Genomic DNA, 16,999 nt, shown 5'->3' with positions numbered 1-16,999 from the left:
CGATAAGGTAAGTTACCTAGTAAGTACTTACCGGATAAGTGTTTGGTAAACGGCCTATAAAGTTATTCTACTTTTGAAAACCATCAAGTCATTCAAATTCAATTTTCAAAGATCAATACAAAATCATTTTAAAAGCACGTGGATTTTAAAGCAGAAAAACAATATAAAAGATGGAAGTAAAAATAAGTTGTTATTTATTGTTGAGTTACCTAAATAAACAGCGGAAACTCTAGTGGGTTAAAACAAAACGATACTAAAGGTAACCCCCCCCCCCCACACACACACACTGGTTAAGGGCTTAAGGCCTAGAGGAATCCGTTTGTTGCGGCCATAGAGGTTCATTTGCGATTACTCCACGTCGTTTGTGGTCGCTCGGGGATTAGTTGACGTGTGTAAGCTGACCTGAATTCCCACGGTTGTCAAAAGAACATTAATAAAGGCAGAATTCTTGGAAACCTGTCAAGAACATAGATGACATATTGGAATTTGCCCTTAAACACACTCAAAGGTGCCTGATATAACTTTACTAAAAACCAAATTCCATCCTTGTCAACAACCCGATTAAGCGGTAAACAACATTGCTAATCGACTATTATTAACATAATCTCGAATGTTCCAAAGGGAAGACCAATGATGATGGGACAAATGGACGGAAAAACCTGCATTTTTGCGCATAACTTGGATCTTTCTGCACGCCATAATTTCAAGTTCCTTTTCACAGCAAAAGGGATGCTGACTTCTTTTACGTCATATAACTATATCACAAGTCCACTTGATGCCAACGAATCATGTTGTTCAACTAGGAGGGACGAACGGGATATCTCCTGCAGTTTTCCATCGTTTAGAAGAAAAACTCGTTCCGCCATTAGAACAGTTTCCAAGCGATGGGCAATCACAATAACCTACATGACCAATCATCAATGATTCAGCAACCATGGGTAAATGCAGCACTTGAGAGAGAAATTTGGCATAACCAAGACACAAGGTTGGAGTTGACTGTTTTTGGGGTAACCGCACTGTGCGTGTTCGGTCCAGCTTGTGTGCACCTCGACTAATCCCATGGGACCTTGAATATAATACCCAGGAAAATCCCCAGTGACCCTAATCGTACTCAAACAGGTTACCTATGGGGAGACCAAGTTGAGCTTTAACCGTGGGTATTTGAGCTAGCTTGCGCACACATCGACTAATCCCATGGGGCCTTGAAAATAACAGCCAGGAAATTCCTAGTGGAAACCACAAGGGTGGTACCGTGGTGAATAAAGAGACAGGGATGATAAAAATCAACCGTTTGAATCCTGCCATCTACATATGCGCTTGTGGCCACCGGGAGATTTACAGCCTGCAGTCGTGACTTGCCATGGGATTAGTTAAGGAGACTCGAACTGGCGACTTATGAGGAGGAAGAGTCTCAAGGCCTAGCCTCTATTTGATGGTTGAGCTGGCCCTCAAGTTTGGAGTTGATTAATTCATAAATCATTAGTTTGTACTTACAGTACGATTTTTCATTAAGCGCTGCAAAGCTTGTCTCACTAACATCTCAGACCTCGTATCCAGGGCAGAAGTTGCTTCATCTAAAACTAGAATAGAAGGATTCTGATAAAGAACCCTGGCAATAGCTAGTCTGCATTTATACAAAACCGAAATCAGTCTGTAAGATCGAAAATGCAGGCTCATATTGATCCAGTGATAACCATTAACCATTTAAACCCCGGTTGATGGGTATTTATTGACCCAAACGAGTCCATAAAATAAAACTAAACTAACCCAACATCCCACTCAGAGGTACGAAAGCGTAGAGCGGTTGTTTCCATAAAGACCTCTGGCTCGCAAGAAGGCGAATGCGAAAAAGTTTTGGGAAAATTTTGAAGTGATAGAACCAACGATTTCTAAAAAGAAGCAAGATTAAATAAAAGTATGCAACATATAAAAAGGCGAGTATAGCACAACATAGAAAAGGTACGAGACACTACACCACTCCTTATCTAACGTAGGACATTGATAACCTATCGGGCAACTCTCTAACCCTCTCAAACGAGTCCTAGAATTTAAATTATGTTGTACCCTGGGTCAAATGGTCAACACTAGAAGGCAAGGTCAACGTTAAATGAAGGTGCAAGTAGTTAATGCTATTACAAGTTATTAATGCAGGCTATCAAGTATAAATAAAGGGTTTGGGGTTTAAGGGGTATCGATTAGTTTTATGTGAAATTGAGATAGGCAACACTCTTGGGAGAGCTCTCAGTGTCTAGGAAACTGAGAAACCCTTTGTACGCATCCCATTTTAATTGATGGTTTTAGCATTTGATCATTGGTGTGTAACAGATTCTTAACATGTATATTTTCAATACTTAAGGTCTACTGTTTTAAGCATGGTACCTTTGCCTTTGCCCTCCGCTTAAAAGTGAGCCCCGAGGCCCAATATTTGTCGCATATCCTTCAGAAAGAGTTCCAACGAATTCATCTGCATTTGCAGTTTGTGCTGCAAGCATTACTCTCTCCATATCGATTTTAGTCATCAGATCTCTGTACCCAATGTTTTCGGCTATTGTCCCTGAAAAAAGTGTCTAATGACATTTCGTATGTTAGGAAGGTAAAAGTAGATCGAGATGCACTTTTGTCCCAAATTTGCCACTATCTTATGCACTTTTGTTTGGTTTTGGTACCTCCCACTAATGAATGTTAACTTCCATCAGTTGAATGAGAGGCATTTTGGTCTTTTTCCATTTTTCTAAAATATTGATATGTTCATCATGTGATCATCCATAATGGGCTGATAACGATTTTCCGGGCTCATTTAAAAAACTCTATAATTAAGTATACGGTTCCACACTTATCAGCTAACACTCGAGAACTAATAATACATCCACCATTAATTCGGACTTACTGTATCTTGAGTAACCAGTCCAACATGCGTTCTTAAGCTTTCCAAAGAGATACTCCGGATGTCACGGTTATCAATGAGAATATGACCTATTAACAAGGATCAATATTTCACATTGGTAAATTAAAATAAAAAAGATAATCAGTTCTTGGGGGATGACATGCAGACGGCTTACCACATAGAGGATCATAGAGGCGAAGAAGCAACTTTACAAGAGTCGTCTTTCCTCCCCCTGAGGGACCCACAAGAGCAACCGTCTCTCCAGCTTTGACATGAAGATCCAACTTGTTCAATATGAAAGGCAGACTGTCACCATATCTAAACGAGACTTCACAGAATTTTACCTCTCCTGCAACAGACTCTACATGAACTTCATTTATTTCCTCAATAACCTATGCAGATGTCATAAAGAGCTGGTTTGTGAACATCACTAATTAGGTGTTAGAAATGACTAATATGTCAATCATTTAAGGAGTTATTTACGAGAATAACCTTCTGACAGATGTAAAAACGCATCTACCTGACCAAACAAAAGAACTCTTGACCTTCTGACAGATGTAAATATGTGTCTGCCTAACAAAAGAATGCCTCAAAATTGTCAGAAGGTCGTGCATTTAAAAATCTGTCAGAAGGTTATTCTCCTAAATAACCCTCGTTTAAGGCCCACAGAAGATCAAATCACAAAGTTATTGATACCAATGGACATGCAACTCAAGCACGGGCTATTTTTATAGATGTATATTTCCTTTAGTCACATGAAAGTTGCAACAACATGGCAAACATCTTTAGTAGCCATTCATTACTATTATATAGAAGCCCTTTGACTTCTTCGCAAATACATGATTCAAAGATCTTTATTAAAAATATGTCAAAATGCAGATTAAAATGGAATGAGGAACTCCCAAAAGGTGTTATTGCACTTCTCGTGCAATGGATGGAGATAATTACCTACAAAGGGTAGACCTTCCACAAGTCAAATTGAAGAAAACAGCCAAGGAAGATCAAAATTGAGCATGGTGTAAGAGCATTGAAAAGTGTTCCAGGGTGTAGGTTTCAATTGTTCCATAAGATTATTATGAATGATGCTTAGGAAATGAGCATTTTTAAAATAAATTTAGATGAAGCTTCTCACAGTTGTCGTTGCATTTATCCAGAACTTAAAAACCCACTTATTAACCTGCCATCCAAACAAGTAAGTTCCTACCTTCTGTCTAATTAAGAATTGATTCTTCAACCATATGAAAGCTCAAATAATCACAAACGACAGCAAGTAGTAGTCCATGCAGGTAATAGAGAACATAGAAACACCGCAGGTCTACTAGTGAATTGGATACCTTTTAAATAATCTGAGCTCATAAAAGCTCAAGATTTACCTTGGGCTTGAAACTTGACAGCTGAAACAAGCGCTCAATTGCAGGCTCTCCTTGCTTTAGTTCATTGTATGCTTTTCCCACTTCCTGCGTATTTCTTAGCATCAGACCGATGAAATTTTAAGACAACTCCTCATGGGATGAACAATAATAAGTGATATGTTATACCCCGAGGGTCAAGTCATTTTAGTAAGCTGGGTAAACAAAGTACAAGTAGCTAATGCCTAAATGGTACAAGTAGGTAATGTGTGAGGTTTAATATAAATGAGGTGCGGAGCGTGAAGGGGTATTCTAATACACCCCGGAGGGATGCTATTAGTTACTTGGCCAGAAGGAGTAAAGGGGTAGGAGGGGTAGTTGTTTTAATAAGGTTAAAGGTTGTAATCACAGTAGTCAATAGGGGCAGGGTCAATTTTGGATTTGATAGTATTCTGTTACAAGGAGTAAAATTGGAAAAGTAGGAGGAGTAATCTCTTAAATAGGTGTGAGGGGCTTTGGAGTGGGCATCTGATTTGTAAACACTGTTTTGGCATGAGCCTAGGGAGACCACAGCTTCTTGAATTGCTGGAATCCATTAATCATTCGGTTGCAATATCAATTTCACTTGGTTTCATATCAGTTTGTATCAGAGTACATCTGGGCGTTCCACGTATTCTCACATATACAAAGTTGTAGTGCTGTAATCAGTTGGGTATATAATTTCTATGTTGTTTGTGTGCATCTGTGCATTAAAAGTTTTATATGTGCAAGCTTCCACGGTAGCTATAAGCTCCAATTACTCAAAAAAAAAAAAAAACATCTTGAACAATTATTAGAATTGAGCACTTGAATAAAGAAGGTTAACCAAATTTGACAAATCTTAGCCCAAGTTTCAATGATCTCTCTTTCAAATCCATAAATTTCTAGTATCAAAGTTGGCTACACGTCATGATGAGTTCAACTATTAAAAGAAGATAACAAGAAAGAAAACAATATCTGACCCAAGCCAGCCAATAATGGCAGTCACACTAACAGTTTTGTGCTTCTCATGGTTAAGAACCGATAAGCATTATTCAATTCACAAGGAAAAATAGCAAGCCAAACTGAGTTGGCCTGAACAGAAAATCCATCAGTATTTGGGCAAAAAGTTAATTACCAGCAATCCAACCAGCCCCACACAGAACCCACCTCCAAGGACGCCAATGTGAGGAGACATTTTTTGGCTCAACAGATGAGGCTAGCGGGGCGGGACGGGGGGAGGGAGACCAGGGATCAAACCCAGGACCTTTCTTGTATTTGGGCAAAGTCGCCCAGCCCTTTGCCAACTGAGCTACACGCCGAAGGACAATAGACTACTGTGCGATAAATAGAATGCTGCTAGGCTAGTGTTTCACCCACCTTCAATGGTTCCACATAAATTTAACATTACTTGCATAAATATTTCGCTTCACCAGTTTAATACTCATAGTCAATAATCCAAACATGTACTTTCTATCCAAAGAAATGCAACATTTTCCATTTGGGTTGTCCCCTCAAAAAATACAACAATTACGTTTTGGGTAACTTTTTAAACCTGCTTTACCTCCCTCAGTAATCCTTAGTAATCAACACTTGAAATTAATAGCTTTGATTGTGGTTCACAAGTTTCAGTGTGGGACTCACCAGGTTTCGTTTGGTTTATTGAGACATTCAATCAGTACACTTAATGTTTTATTAAAATATGTGCATAGTCAAGTGATGAATTTTTGGGACAAAGGGAGTACAAAATATGTGAAAGGAAGAGTAGCATGGCGAAATATGTGATGAGAGTGTAAATATTTACAAAAGGGTACTGAAAGTATGAAACAAGTAAAATGTAGAGAAGGCAAGGGGCAAAGGGAATGACCTGAATTGGCTCAATCAAGAGAACCAATGATGTTATGAACGAAACCACACCGGAAAAATCAAGAAAATCACTTGCAGCCATCAATGAGCCAATGAAAATCAGAAGTAGCACCCCGTAAAAGGTTGCTTGTACCATCTGAGGAACCAAGGCCTTCATTCTCTTCTTGTTTAAACGTCCATATAGGTCAGCATGAGCAAGCCTCTCAAACCTCATAAGTTCACTGTATTCTGCATTATTTGCCTTCACAAAGAGGATTGATGGGAGAACCTAAAGCACATCAACATTTACCATTAACAATTTAACATGAATCAGACAATAAGAGAGGGGTCGTCGTACTTCAGCTGTCACAAGTATCTTAAAAGCAGGTATTGTTCTTAAGAATGAATAGCACTGGTTGGTGAGTAAAACTCATGCTCCAACAGGATCTTTCAGAATAAAAAGAATTAAGCTCTTTGTTCAAGTGTTATTTTAAATCCTTGAAAGAAACCCTCAGTGAGTTATTACTGTTCTTAAGAAGTAGAAGTTATATTTACAAATAGGAGAGACGAGAACATAAAACATAGCGGAATGAGAGAGCATGTATGACTGGGATTGCGAAAGAAAATTCATTAAGAAATATAGAAGGGATTTCACTCTATCTAGCAAACATAGTAATTAAATCATCATACCCGCAAGATTGTGTAAAAACCACTAGTCCATTATGCTAAGTTTACGAGCAAAGGCTGTACACCAAGTACCATAATCCATACATTTAGCCAACACCCATAATGAGAGAAAAAGTGAGCAAGTACTGTTAGTTGGGTAGTTTTGTTAAAACATCCAGAATGCTCTCACAAGAGGGAAGAGTCCTTGAAGCCTAAATGTGCGTCTCCAATGGAGCTTACACATATAACAGAAAACCATCCAATTTAGGAGCCATACCACATGCAACAATGGAGCTTTTTATATTTAAGTATTGTAGGTGCGGTAGTTCAAAGGTGGAGCAAAACTGAAACCACAACATAGGGGTCTGACCCTACAAGCTCCTTTCCCATCTCCGGCGTTGCAGATTAAATTTGTGAAAAGGGTGCAAAAAACATAAGGAACAAAGAAGGCAACTACATCTACCATAAGATAAAGTACGAGTTACTTGACATGAACCATACCTCATTCAGATAAGCTGAGATAGCAGCAATACTGAAATTAGCTTTATTTGATATTTCACGAAGCTCTTCACCAAAATATGCACTTACCAAGGCTATCAAAGGAATCACCTTCAACATTTCAAACAACATTACCATGTAACTACATTATCCCTCAACATAGACAACAAGATAATGAAAAGGCAAAGCCAGTGCACCAAATCTCCTTGGCTTTGCAAGGGTTGTGGAAGGAAGCCTTTGCACACAGCCTTTCCATTGAATTTCACAAAGAAGCTGATACTGTAACAATAGACGGAGGGAAGCTTTCGCTTACCAAGGCAGAAACTAACGAGAGAGCACGGCTAATAACCAACATCTGAGTTGCCATTGCTAATAACTGCAGTGAACTGGGTACAATGGTCTACAAAGAAAAAGAAATGAAAAAATGGTAAGACGTCTACAAGTGTCGCACTCAGAAAATCAGTTTTCACATGTTATAATATGTTCACAATCATAAATAAAAAATAAAAAATACAGAACAGTTAAAGAAGTACCAGGGTATTTACAGTCCAGAGAATGGTGATTTAGTGATGAAGTTTAACGAATCTAACCTAAAAGAAAAATCCTGCATGGCTCCAATTTCATCCTCATACTAACTAGAAGAGAGAGCCTGTGGTATCTATCAGCAAGAATGAAACAAGCAGCAGTCCACCTAGCTTTTCAAGAAGTCGAGCATTCCTGCTTTTGCAAAGACTTTGCTGAATGTACATCTGGTTATATCAGCAGACCCAAATCCATCTACTATAAAGTGTGGGGGTTAATCTACATTGTTGGCAGAAGTTAACATTCCTGTTCTTTAGTATAGAAATATAATCTTTATTTTGTGGAATTATATCTCTATTGTAGCAGATTTTGTGATTTTCTCTATACTCAAAAAGTTTCCTTTTCATGTTTAGCAAATCCCATAAATAAGGGAATGCATTTTAGGTCTTTTAGGTTGTATACAAAACTAGTTCATTGTCAATAAAATAACACAGCATAAATTCTCTAAAAAAATTATGGTATTAGAGCCACAACTTTACCCTGTTCTTTTGTTATTCAGCATTTATTGCTGAAACTTAAACCAAACCAAACAGACACAGTAAATTCCACTCGAAAGTAGGGTCTTTGAGGGGGGAGACATAGGCAGACTTGACCTCTATCTCAAAGAGTAGAGTGGCTGTTTCCATGAAGATCCCCGGCTTGTGCAAGAGTGTGAGCAAACACTATCCATGCCTCTAAAGAAACTATCCATCCTTGCCTATGAGTCGCCGACTCATTCTTCAACAGGCACGCGGTCAGAGCCCACTTCTTATTTGTATATCGGGTCTTTGATGAGTCTGATTAGCCTTGTCTTGGGTTGGAACAAGTTAAAATCATCCATCTACTCTATGTTACTGGACCGACTGAAATATCTTTGGAGCAAACCTGAATGAACTTGGGAATTTCAACCTGCCTATCAACTTAATGGAAGGAACTACATGATTTGGTCCCAAAGTGGTTCGAACAAAACTCAAAGGAAAATGCAAACTTCACCATTTACTTGACCCTCCACCAAAAAAAGAACACCTACTAAATGCTTCCCCTTGGTCCACAGAGACCAAATGTAGGACTGGCGTCAGCCACGGTAATGCTGAAGATACAGGGCATAAAGCGTCTAGGTGGCTGTAGCAGGTTAATCAGAGACCTCATCTTATTTTACAAACACTTGTGGGTATAATTACCAATCTAGCCCATCATTAATTGGTAGTTAGAAAACCTTGAGGAGATGGCTCAACTGGTAAGATTTGGCATCTAGAAGTTGAAACCAGAAAACCTATCTCGAGTTTGTCGATCCTCTTGAATGTGAGCATACAATCCTTAGTTTCTGAAGATATCTTAAGATCTTTTGGCTGCTATTCAATCTCTCTTTCCGGACTTTGTGTCTACCAAACATTCCCACTACATAAGTGAGGTCAGGACAGATGCAGACCTGAAGATTATGCTGATGAAAACAATAGTATACCAACTGAAGATTACTATTCATCGATTCATTATGCATTTATGCTTCCTAAGTTGTGACACACTTAACATTACTGATACTGAATTTCCCAAAGATACTAAGACTCATAATCCATATCCCAAGGTTAGCACTTCATATTATTAATGTTTGGTTGGTTATCAATTAAGTCATGTTTGGATAAAATCATATGTATAGATTAAATTATGTTTATAAATTTGGAAGATTTTTGTTTGGAGGGTTTTTGACTTTTTGCATAGATGGAAGGTGATTGTTTTTTAATTGGAGGGGTAGTTTTAGAAAGAAAAAAAACTTGTCTTTTTGCATCCCTTTACTGAATAAGTCACTAAATATATTATAAAGCCACTACCTAACAGTATACATAGCTAATCGAATAAGTTGTGACTTGTGAGTCCCATTAAGCTCATTGAATTACTAAAAAACAACCATACATACAAACATAATGCATTAATGCAGACACATTGGAACACACAGAATCAAGAAACAGAAATGAAATACCGACATTTAATAGAGCGTAAATGGTATCAGCTACATCTGAAGCCTCGGCAGTAATCCTGTAGGAAACATCACCAACTGATTTTCCCGAACCACCTTCCAAAAACCCTAAATCTCTCTGCAACACCCTCTCAAACACACAGACCCTCATCTTATACACCGACCGAAGCGAAGCCTCCCAAAGCAAAGACTGTTGCAAGTAACTGGATACCAACCGAACCAAAAACAAAACCCCGATTATCAAACCCTCCTGCCTCAAACTTTCGACGTTCATCACGGCAGAGAATTTCCCTACTCTGGGTACGATTCTAGATAGCGAATAAACCGAAACACCGCTGCAAATCCAGCCCTTGACAATCGATTTCCATTCCGATTGGACGTAGGGCTTAATTGAATTGAGTGAAGTTGATAGTTTGATTGAACAGGATATGGAATTGAATTTGAACGGTTTATGATTACCATAATTCGTAAAGGGTGAATTGCTGGTACTGATCAAATTTAAACGGTTCAATTTCTTCCGTTCGATTTTGAGTAAAGAAGAAGATGACGATGGTCGTGGAATCAGAAGAATCATCTTGAAACCGGTCTGGTTCTTGCTGTTCCCGCCGGACAATTAACGATAACCCCCCGCCCCCCACCGCCTCTTCCAGGGGCTTGATTTTCTTTTTCTTTTCCATTTCTTTCAACCCTTTGATTAAAGTTTAATAATTTTGTGTAAATTAAGTTTTTGTGTTGTTTGATGGAAATTCTCAATTTTGGTAGATTCTCTCACGGTTGTTGAATGGTTCTTTAACGTAGAATGATTAAATAGTCAGAATAATTAAGAGGCCTCATAATATAGTATAAAATGAAATATAATTGTATGATAATTGTTTACAATGAAATTAGGGCGCTGAATGGTTAAAGGAGGTTCATGATACAAAACTATTTAGAGGGTTTTAGAACCATTAAGAGACAAAAAAAATTTTGTCAAACAAAATTTACCACTTAATGATTCAAATGTTACCTCTTAATAAAATTATTAAGAGGTAAACATAAAGCTATAAATTTTCATCTTTAAAGTACTAGAAGGGTACTCGCGCAATGCAGCGAGATACATCTCGATTTTAATATTTCATTTTATTCTTTATCTCAGTCGATGTTATAATATGGTCTTATGTGATTTTGAGAAAAAGATTATGTTTTTATTTTTGAATAAAATATAAGTTTGAAGATATCATAAAAATTTGACAAAAATATATTCATATTAGTATTTAAAATTCATATTTTTTGGGTAATTTTTTTAATTCAATTTTTTATAATTTAATTTATGTATAATAACGAATTAATTTATATTTGGTTTAATAATATAATTTTATTATAAAGATAATAATTATTTATTTTGTTAGAACTCGACAATTATTCTAATTATATTTTAGATTTTTATATTTTAAAGTGAGATGTTTATCTTTTATTTGATTATATTTATCCGCAGTTAGTTATACGAATTCAAACATCGAGTTTTAATAAGTTGTACTTATACATAATTTACTTGTAATCTTAAATATTAAATAAATGCATCAATATACAATATTTTATGCATAACAAAAATATATCGATATTCGTATGATTAACTATTTAAAATTCCTTATTTTTTATGTAATTTTTTAATCCAATTTTTTTATTGTAATTTAATTTAGGGAAGTAATTTATATTTGGTTTAATAATATAATTTTTTTATAAAGATAATAATTAATTATTTTGTTAGAACTCGATAATTATCTTAATTATATTTTAAATTTTTTATATTTTAAAATAAGATTTTCATCCTCTATTTGATTATGTTTATTCGCAATTAGTTATATGAATTCAAACATCGAGCTTGAATAAATTATACTTTTGCATAATTTACTTGTAATCTTGAATTTTAAGCAAACATTAGTTTTTTGTGGTTTTGAGAAAGTTATAATGTTTTTATTTTTGAATAAAATATAAATTTAAAAATATATAAAATTTTGAAAAAAATAATATCTATATCAATATTAAATTAATATTTTTAAAAGTTTTTGTGTTTTTGTGTAATTTCCTTAATTAAATTCTGTTAGTTATCAATGATTATCATAATTATATTTTAGATTTTTTATATTTAAAATGAGATGTTTATCCAATATTTGATTATGTTTATTTGCAGTTAGTTAAACGAATTCAAGTATGGAGCTTTAATAAGTTGTACTTATGCACAATTTACTTGTAATCTTAAATTTTAAGTAATATGCATCAATAGACAGTACTTCGTGCATAAAAAATTGTTTTTAAGAGTTTTTGTTAAATGCTTTATAATATAGTATATATATAATTTATTGTTTGTTTTTGTACTTATGATTTAGACTTTATTGTTATTTTGATGTTCAGAAGTAGACCTACAACTTTTATTTATAAATTAAGTTCTGTTTTCAGCTTTAAGTATGAGAAAAATGCTCAAAAACAAATTGATACGAAGCTGCCAAACGCAGGGGATTGAGCTGCATTATTTGTTTATATCACACGTTTTAAGGACGTGCAACGTATGCAATCTTAAACCTATCTAAACCTATTTAGGATCCCAATGAGTTTGTTTAGAACCTTAATAAAGTCATCTGAATGAAAATAAAATGATTTTATAAACTCAAGTACCAGAGTCTATGTTATATGTCCTGTAGGGAACTGAACAATCGGAGAATTCCATACAATTCCGATTCATTAGCCTCTCAAATCCCATTTTTCATTGACTTCTAAAGGTAAGGATTTCTTACTCAAATGAATCTTGGGTGTACTCTTGCATGTAGACAACCCATCCTACAGTACTTACCAAACAGTAACGATAAAGGGTCGTCCGTATGTGGGTTGAGATTAGTTGTATGCTTTGATCTCCTTTGTGATGACACATTCTTATGTGATTATTGTATACATTGAGTTCTCATTCGTTGTAATTTTTTATGTTCTTTTGTAATCTGTTAGGGTTGCATATTTTGTGACCACATTACCCTAGAAGTAGCTATAGAGGTACCATAGCCACAACATGAAGAGGGCATTGGTGCAGTGGCATTCTGTAGTAATGTGATTAACTGCGACGTCCTCACTTGTATAACTTCTTCAGTGTTGAGCTGGCCTTTGCGCGGGCCATTGAGGCATATGGATCAAACTTATTTGTTATATGCTTATTTATGTCTGTGAAGAATTCACATCGTGTTTTGGTACATGTCCGTGCCCATACTACTAATCCTCGACCCAACCCAAAAGAGCGGTACACCTTTGGGGGAAATGTATCTCATGTGGTGCGTTTTGGGGTGATTACTTAAACTCCTTTTGTTATACCTTTGTGGTATTTCTAGACGTGCTGTTTCAAATCTTACTAATGGTATGGACGATCCCTCACAATCTATAATTCATTGCTATTTTAATTCCTCATATTAAGGGTGATGTCTGATTGTTTGAACTTGGCTCCAAAGATCAAAAGTATCTGGAGGTCCCAGGTTCAAATCCAATGAGGAATAAAAATCTCCTTATGACCACGAAGGTTCAAATATGGTGACTCTGGGATATCTGCAAAGCAGATGGTTGCCTTGGAATTGATCGGCTTGCATAGCGGGTTGGATATCCAGGTTAATAAAAAAAAAAGACAATAGTTAACCTCATGATGGAAAATAACAATGAATTGCAACCTATAGGAACAAAAACGTAATTTCAAAACCACAGGGACGAAATCAGAAATTTCAACAAACGACAGGGACTAAAAACGTGATTTACTCTAAAATATAAATACAAATTCAGATACATCAGATTATCGGTTCCACTTAACAAGAAAATATACAGAAAGCACCCAGCAGATTCATACTATGACCAGACAGTCCTCCATTTTCCATTCCACAAACTCACTCCTTTCCCACCACCTTCGCATCATCGTCCCCAGCAGAACCCACACCACCTGCACATCATGGAACACCCAACTCCGGCAGCTAACCAAAGACGGAAACTATCAAGAATGCCTTAATCTCTACCGGCAAATGCTCCGATTCGGTGCCTCTCCAAACGCTTTCACCTTTCCCGTTGTCCTCAAGTCCTGCGCCGTCCTATCTCTCCCGATATCAGGTACACAGCTTCACGGTCACGTCATTATAACCGGCTGCCACTCAGAACCTTTCGTACAAACGGGTTTGATTTCTCTTTACGGGAAATGTTGTTTTATTGAAGATGCACGCAAACTGTTCGACGAAAGTCCTCAGTCCCAAACGCTGACAGTTTGTTATAACGCTCTCGTTGCTGGGTATACTCGAAATGGTCAGTTTTTAACGGGGTATCAATTTTTTTCTCGGATGAGATCATTGGGTGTTCGCATTGATGCCGTCACCATGTTGGGTTTGATTCCAGGTTTGACTGATCCTGGACAGTTGAAGTTTGCAGAATCTTTACATGCTTTTGTGGCTAAGTATGGGTTAGACCTTGACTTCTGTGTTAGAAATTGTTTGCTCACGATGTATGTTCGATGTGGATCAAACGAACTAGCTCGGAAGTTCTTTGATGACATGCCTGTTAAAGAGTTAGCCACTTGGAATGCTATGATCTCAGGGTATGCACAAAATGGATATGCAACCGAAGCCTTGGAACTTTATCAGAAATTTGAATCATCTGGTATGGATCCTGACCCTATAACCCTTGTTGGTGTGCTTTCATCTTGTGCTCATCTTGGTGCCCAGAAAATTGGTGTAGACATAGAAAAGAAAATACAAAACAGTAGCTATAAACACAATCTTTTCTTGAATAATGCTCTGATAAACATGTATGCTAGATGTGGTAATCTGGTAAAAGCTCATGAGATTTTCGATAGCTTGCTAGAGAAGAATTTAGTATCATGGACAGCAATTATAGGCGGATATGGGATGCATGGCCAAGGAGACACCGCTGTGCAGCTTTTTGATGAGATGATAAGGTGCAACATTAGGCCTGATGGGCCGGTTTTTGTTAGTGTTTTGTCTGCGTGTAGTCATGCTGGATTGACTGATGTAGGGTTAGGTTATTTTGATGCAATGAAGATGAATTACGGGTTGAGCCCAGGTCCAGAACACTACTCGTGTGTCGTGGATCTTTTGGGTAGGGCAGGTCGACTTGATGATGCTCAAAAGTTCATTAAAACAATGCCAATGAAACCTGATGGTGCTGTATGGGGAGCCCTTTTGGGTGCTTGCAAGATTCACAAGAATGTTGAGTTAGCTGAGTTGGCATTTGACCATGTGATTGAGCTTGAACCCACAAATATCGGTTATTATGTTTTATTATCAAACTTATACACAGAGGTTAGAAACACGGATGGTATACTACGGATACGAGTAATGATGAGAGAAAGAAGGCTAAGAAAGGATCCAGGGTATAGCTATGTTGAACATAAAGGAAAAACTAACCTTTTTGTAGCTGGTGATCATAATCATCCACAAACAGAGGAGATATATGCAATGCTGGATAGACTTGATGAATTGGTAAATGATTCACATGTGAATAATAGAAATGGAGAAAGGACAAATGATGAAGTTAGTGGTCTGGTTCATAGCGAAAGATTGGCTATTGCATTTGCGCTATTGAGCACGGATATCGGGCAAGACATTGTTGTGATAAAGAACTTGAGGGTATGTGGAGATTGTCATGTGTTTATAAAGTCGGTTAGCAAGGTTGTGGACCGGCGGTTTGTTATTAGAGATCCGACCCGTTTCCACCATTTCAAAGATGGAGTTTGTTCATGCAAGGACTACTGGTAATGGGACTTGTTTTTTGATGCACAAACTAGGTCTTCACACTGTTATTCAAAAAAGCAAAAGGTTTTGGAACTTTTTGCACATAGAAAATGATTTTGGGAGAAGGGTCATGTGAACTTGAGAATGTAGCACTCCGAGGATGTGAGCAATGTTAGTTTCAGGGTGGTATATTTGTACAAACACACGAAAGTTTAAGTCTGACAGCAAATGAGAAGCTCAGGGATGTCTTACTATTATTGGCTACAATACCATAAATGAAAAGAGATTGCGTGATCATATCTGTACTATATTATAAAGGGAAAAGTCCAAAAAAACCCAATGGACTTTAGTGTTTGGAATGATTAAGTCCTTGGACAATTTTTTGGAACGAACAAGTCCTTAGACATTCTAAAACAGGTTAAATAAATCCTTAAGAGTTTATTAAACCTGTTAGATACATCCTTATGGTAACCGACAACCTCTTTAGCAGGTAAAAATACAAATTAGAAAAAAACCCCTAAAAACTAATATCGGCCCATCGCGCCTGTCTCCATCCGTCGCCCTGCACCACCGGCCGCCGCCACCTCCCTCGGCCCAGCCCATCGTCGTCGACACCTTCCTCCTAGGTTTACAGTTGACAGCAACCCAAAATGGTGCTGTACTTATCTTCTTGATGCATCTGATCCCTTATTCATCGAGATTCGGAAAGCATTTATACAGCAACAAGTCAAAGGTGTGCCTTTCACAATCTTCGTATTAGAGTAGTCATCGTTCTTGTTTTCTGAATCAAATAATGCCTTTATACTATTTCTAATTTTGGAAATTACTTCTTGTTTTCAGAGTATGGACGGAGTAGCTACATATACAACTGGTAAAACTTCTATAATACCCGTCAGATATGTATGTGTGTGTGTATATATATATCAGTTAAATATATATATATATATATATATATTAAAGTTTGGGTTAGTTTTGGAAGTTGACCAAACTTGAGGGGTTAGTTCTGCATAACTCGCTTAAACTTTGTAATTTGGATGATGGGCTTGGGCTTTTGTATTTAAATTAGGGGTTTTTTTTTTTAAATTAGGGTTTTCTAATCCTTATATTTTAGCCTAACCCTAATTCATATTTTAGCCTAACCCTAATTCATATTTTAGCCTAACCCTAAATCACATTTAAACCTAACCCTAATTCCTCTTATTGTGATAATCGCTAGAGAGAAACCTAAGAGCTTGGAAGAGTCCATTGATAACCTAGGAGGAAACCCGACGACCAAAAGCAAGCAAGGTTCCATCAATTTCTTGTCGGTTTGAGGTAAGTTTTTGTCCCATTCTCGAATCTATATATCTAGTAGTTGGGTTATAAAATTTTGGGATTGTTTAAGTAAGATTGAGTTGTTCCGGTGACTCGAAAGTCACCGATTCGGTCAATAGTAATGGCAGCAACTAGGGTATGTCATAATCGT

General features: G+C 36.9%; 2 protein-coding genes across 3 annotated transcripts; one reads left to right on the top strand and one right to left on the bottom strand.

The window, feature by feature from the left end:
- Positions 1–485: 485 nt before the first annotated feature.
- On the bottom strand, positions 486–10,476 carry LOC112512701 (ABC transporter B family member 29, chloroplastic). 2 transcript variants are annotated; one of them, XM_025118801.1, is made up of 10 exons: positions 9,801–10,476; positions 7,574–7,660; positions 7,264–7,371; positions 6,119–6,385; positions 4,258–4,341; positions 3,060–3,276; positions 2,888–2,973; positions 2,380–2,567; positions 1,495–1,624; positions 486–902 (listed from the first exon to the last, which is right to left on the bottom strand). In XM_025118801.1, the coding sequence occupies exons 1-10, from the start codon at positions 10,365–10,367 to the stop codon at positions 756–758; spliced, it is 1,881 nt and encodes a 626-aa protein (XP_024974569.1). In that variant the 5' UTR covers positions 10,368–10,476; the 3' UTR covers positions 486–755. The 2 variants fall into 2 exon arrangements, with proteins under 2 accessions (XP_024974569.1, XP_024974570.1); XM_025118802.1 differs by lacking the exon at positions 1,495–1,624 and having other exon boundaries at positions 825–902.
- A 3,171-nt stretch (positions 10,477–13,647) lies between these two features.
- On the top strand, positions 13,648–15,817 carry LOC112512263 (putative pentatricopeptide repeat-containing protein At3g11460, mitochondrial). The gene is made up of 3 exons (XM_025118141.1): positions 13,648–13,900; positions 14,003–14,089; positions 14,180–15,817. The coding sequence occupies exons 1-3, from the start codon at positions 13,648–13,650 to the stop codon at positions 15,556–15,558; spliced, it is 1,719 nt and encodes a 572-aa protein (XP_024973909.1). The 3' UTR covers positions 15,559–15,817.
- The last annotated feature ends 1,182 nt before the right edge of the window (positions 15,818–16,999 follow it).

Source organism: Cynara cardunculus, assembly GCF_001531365.2.
Source record: "Cynara cardunculus var. scolymus isolate 2C chromosome LG 5, CcrdV1, whole genome shotgun sequence".
In the NCBI taxonomy this organism is placed as follows: Eukaryota; Viridiplantae; Streptophyta; class Magnoliopsida; order Asterales; family Asteraceae; genus Cynara; species Cynara cardunculus.
Note: the sequence above shows the minus strand (reverse complement) of the source record. Positions and strands in the feature narration are given on the sequence as shown.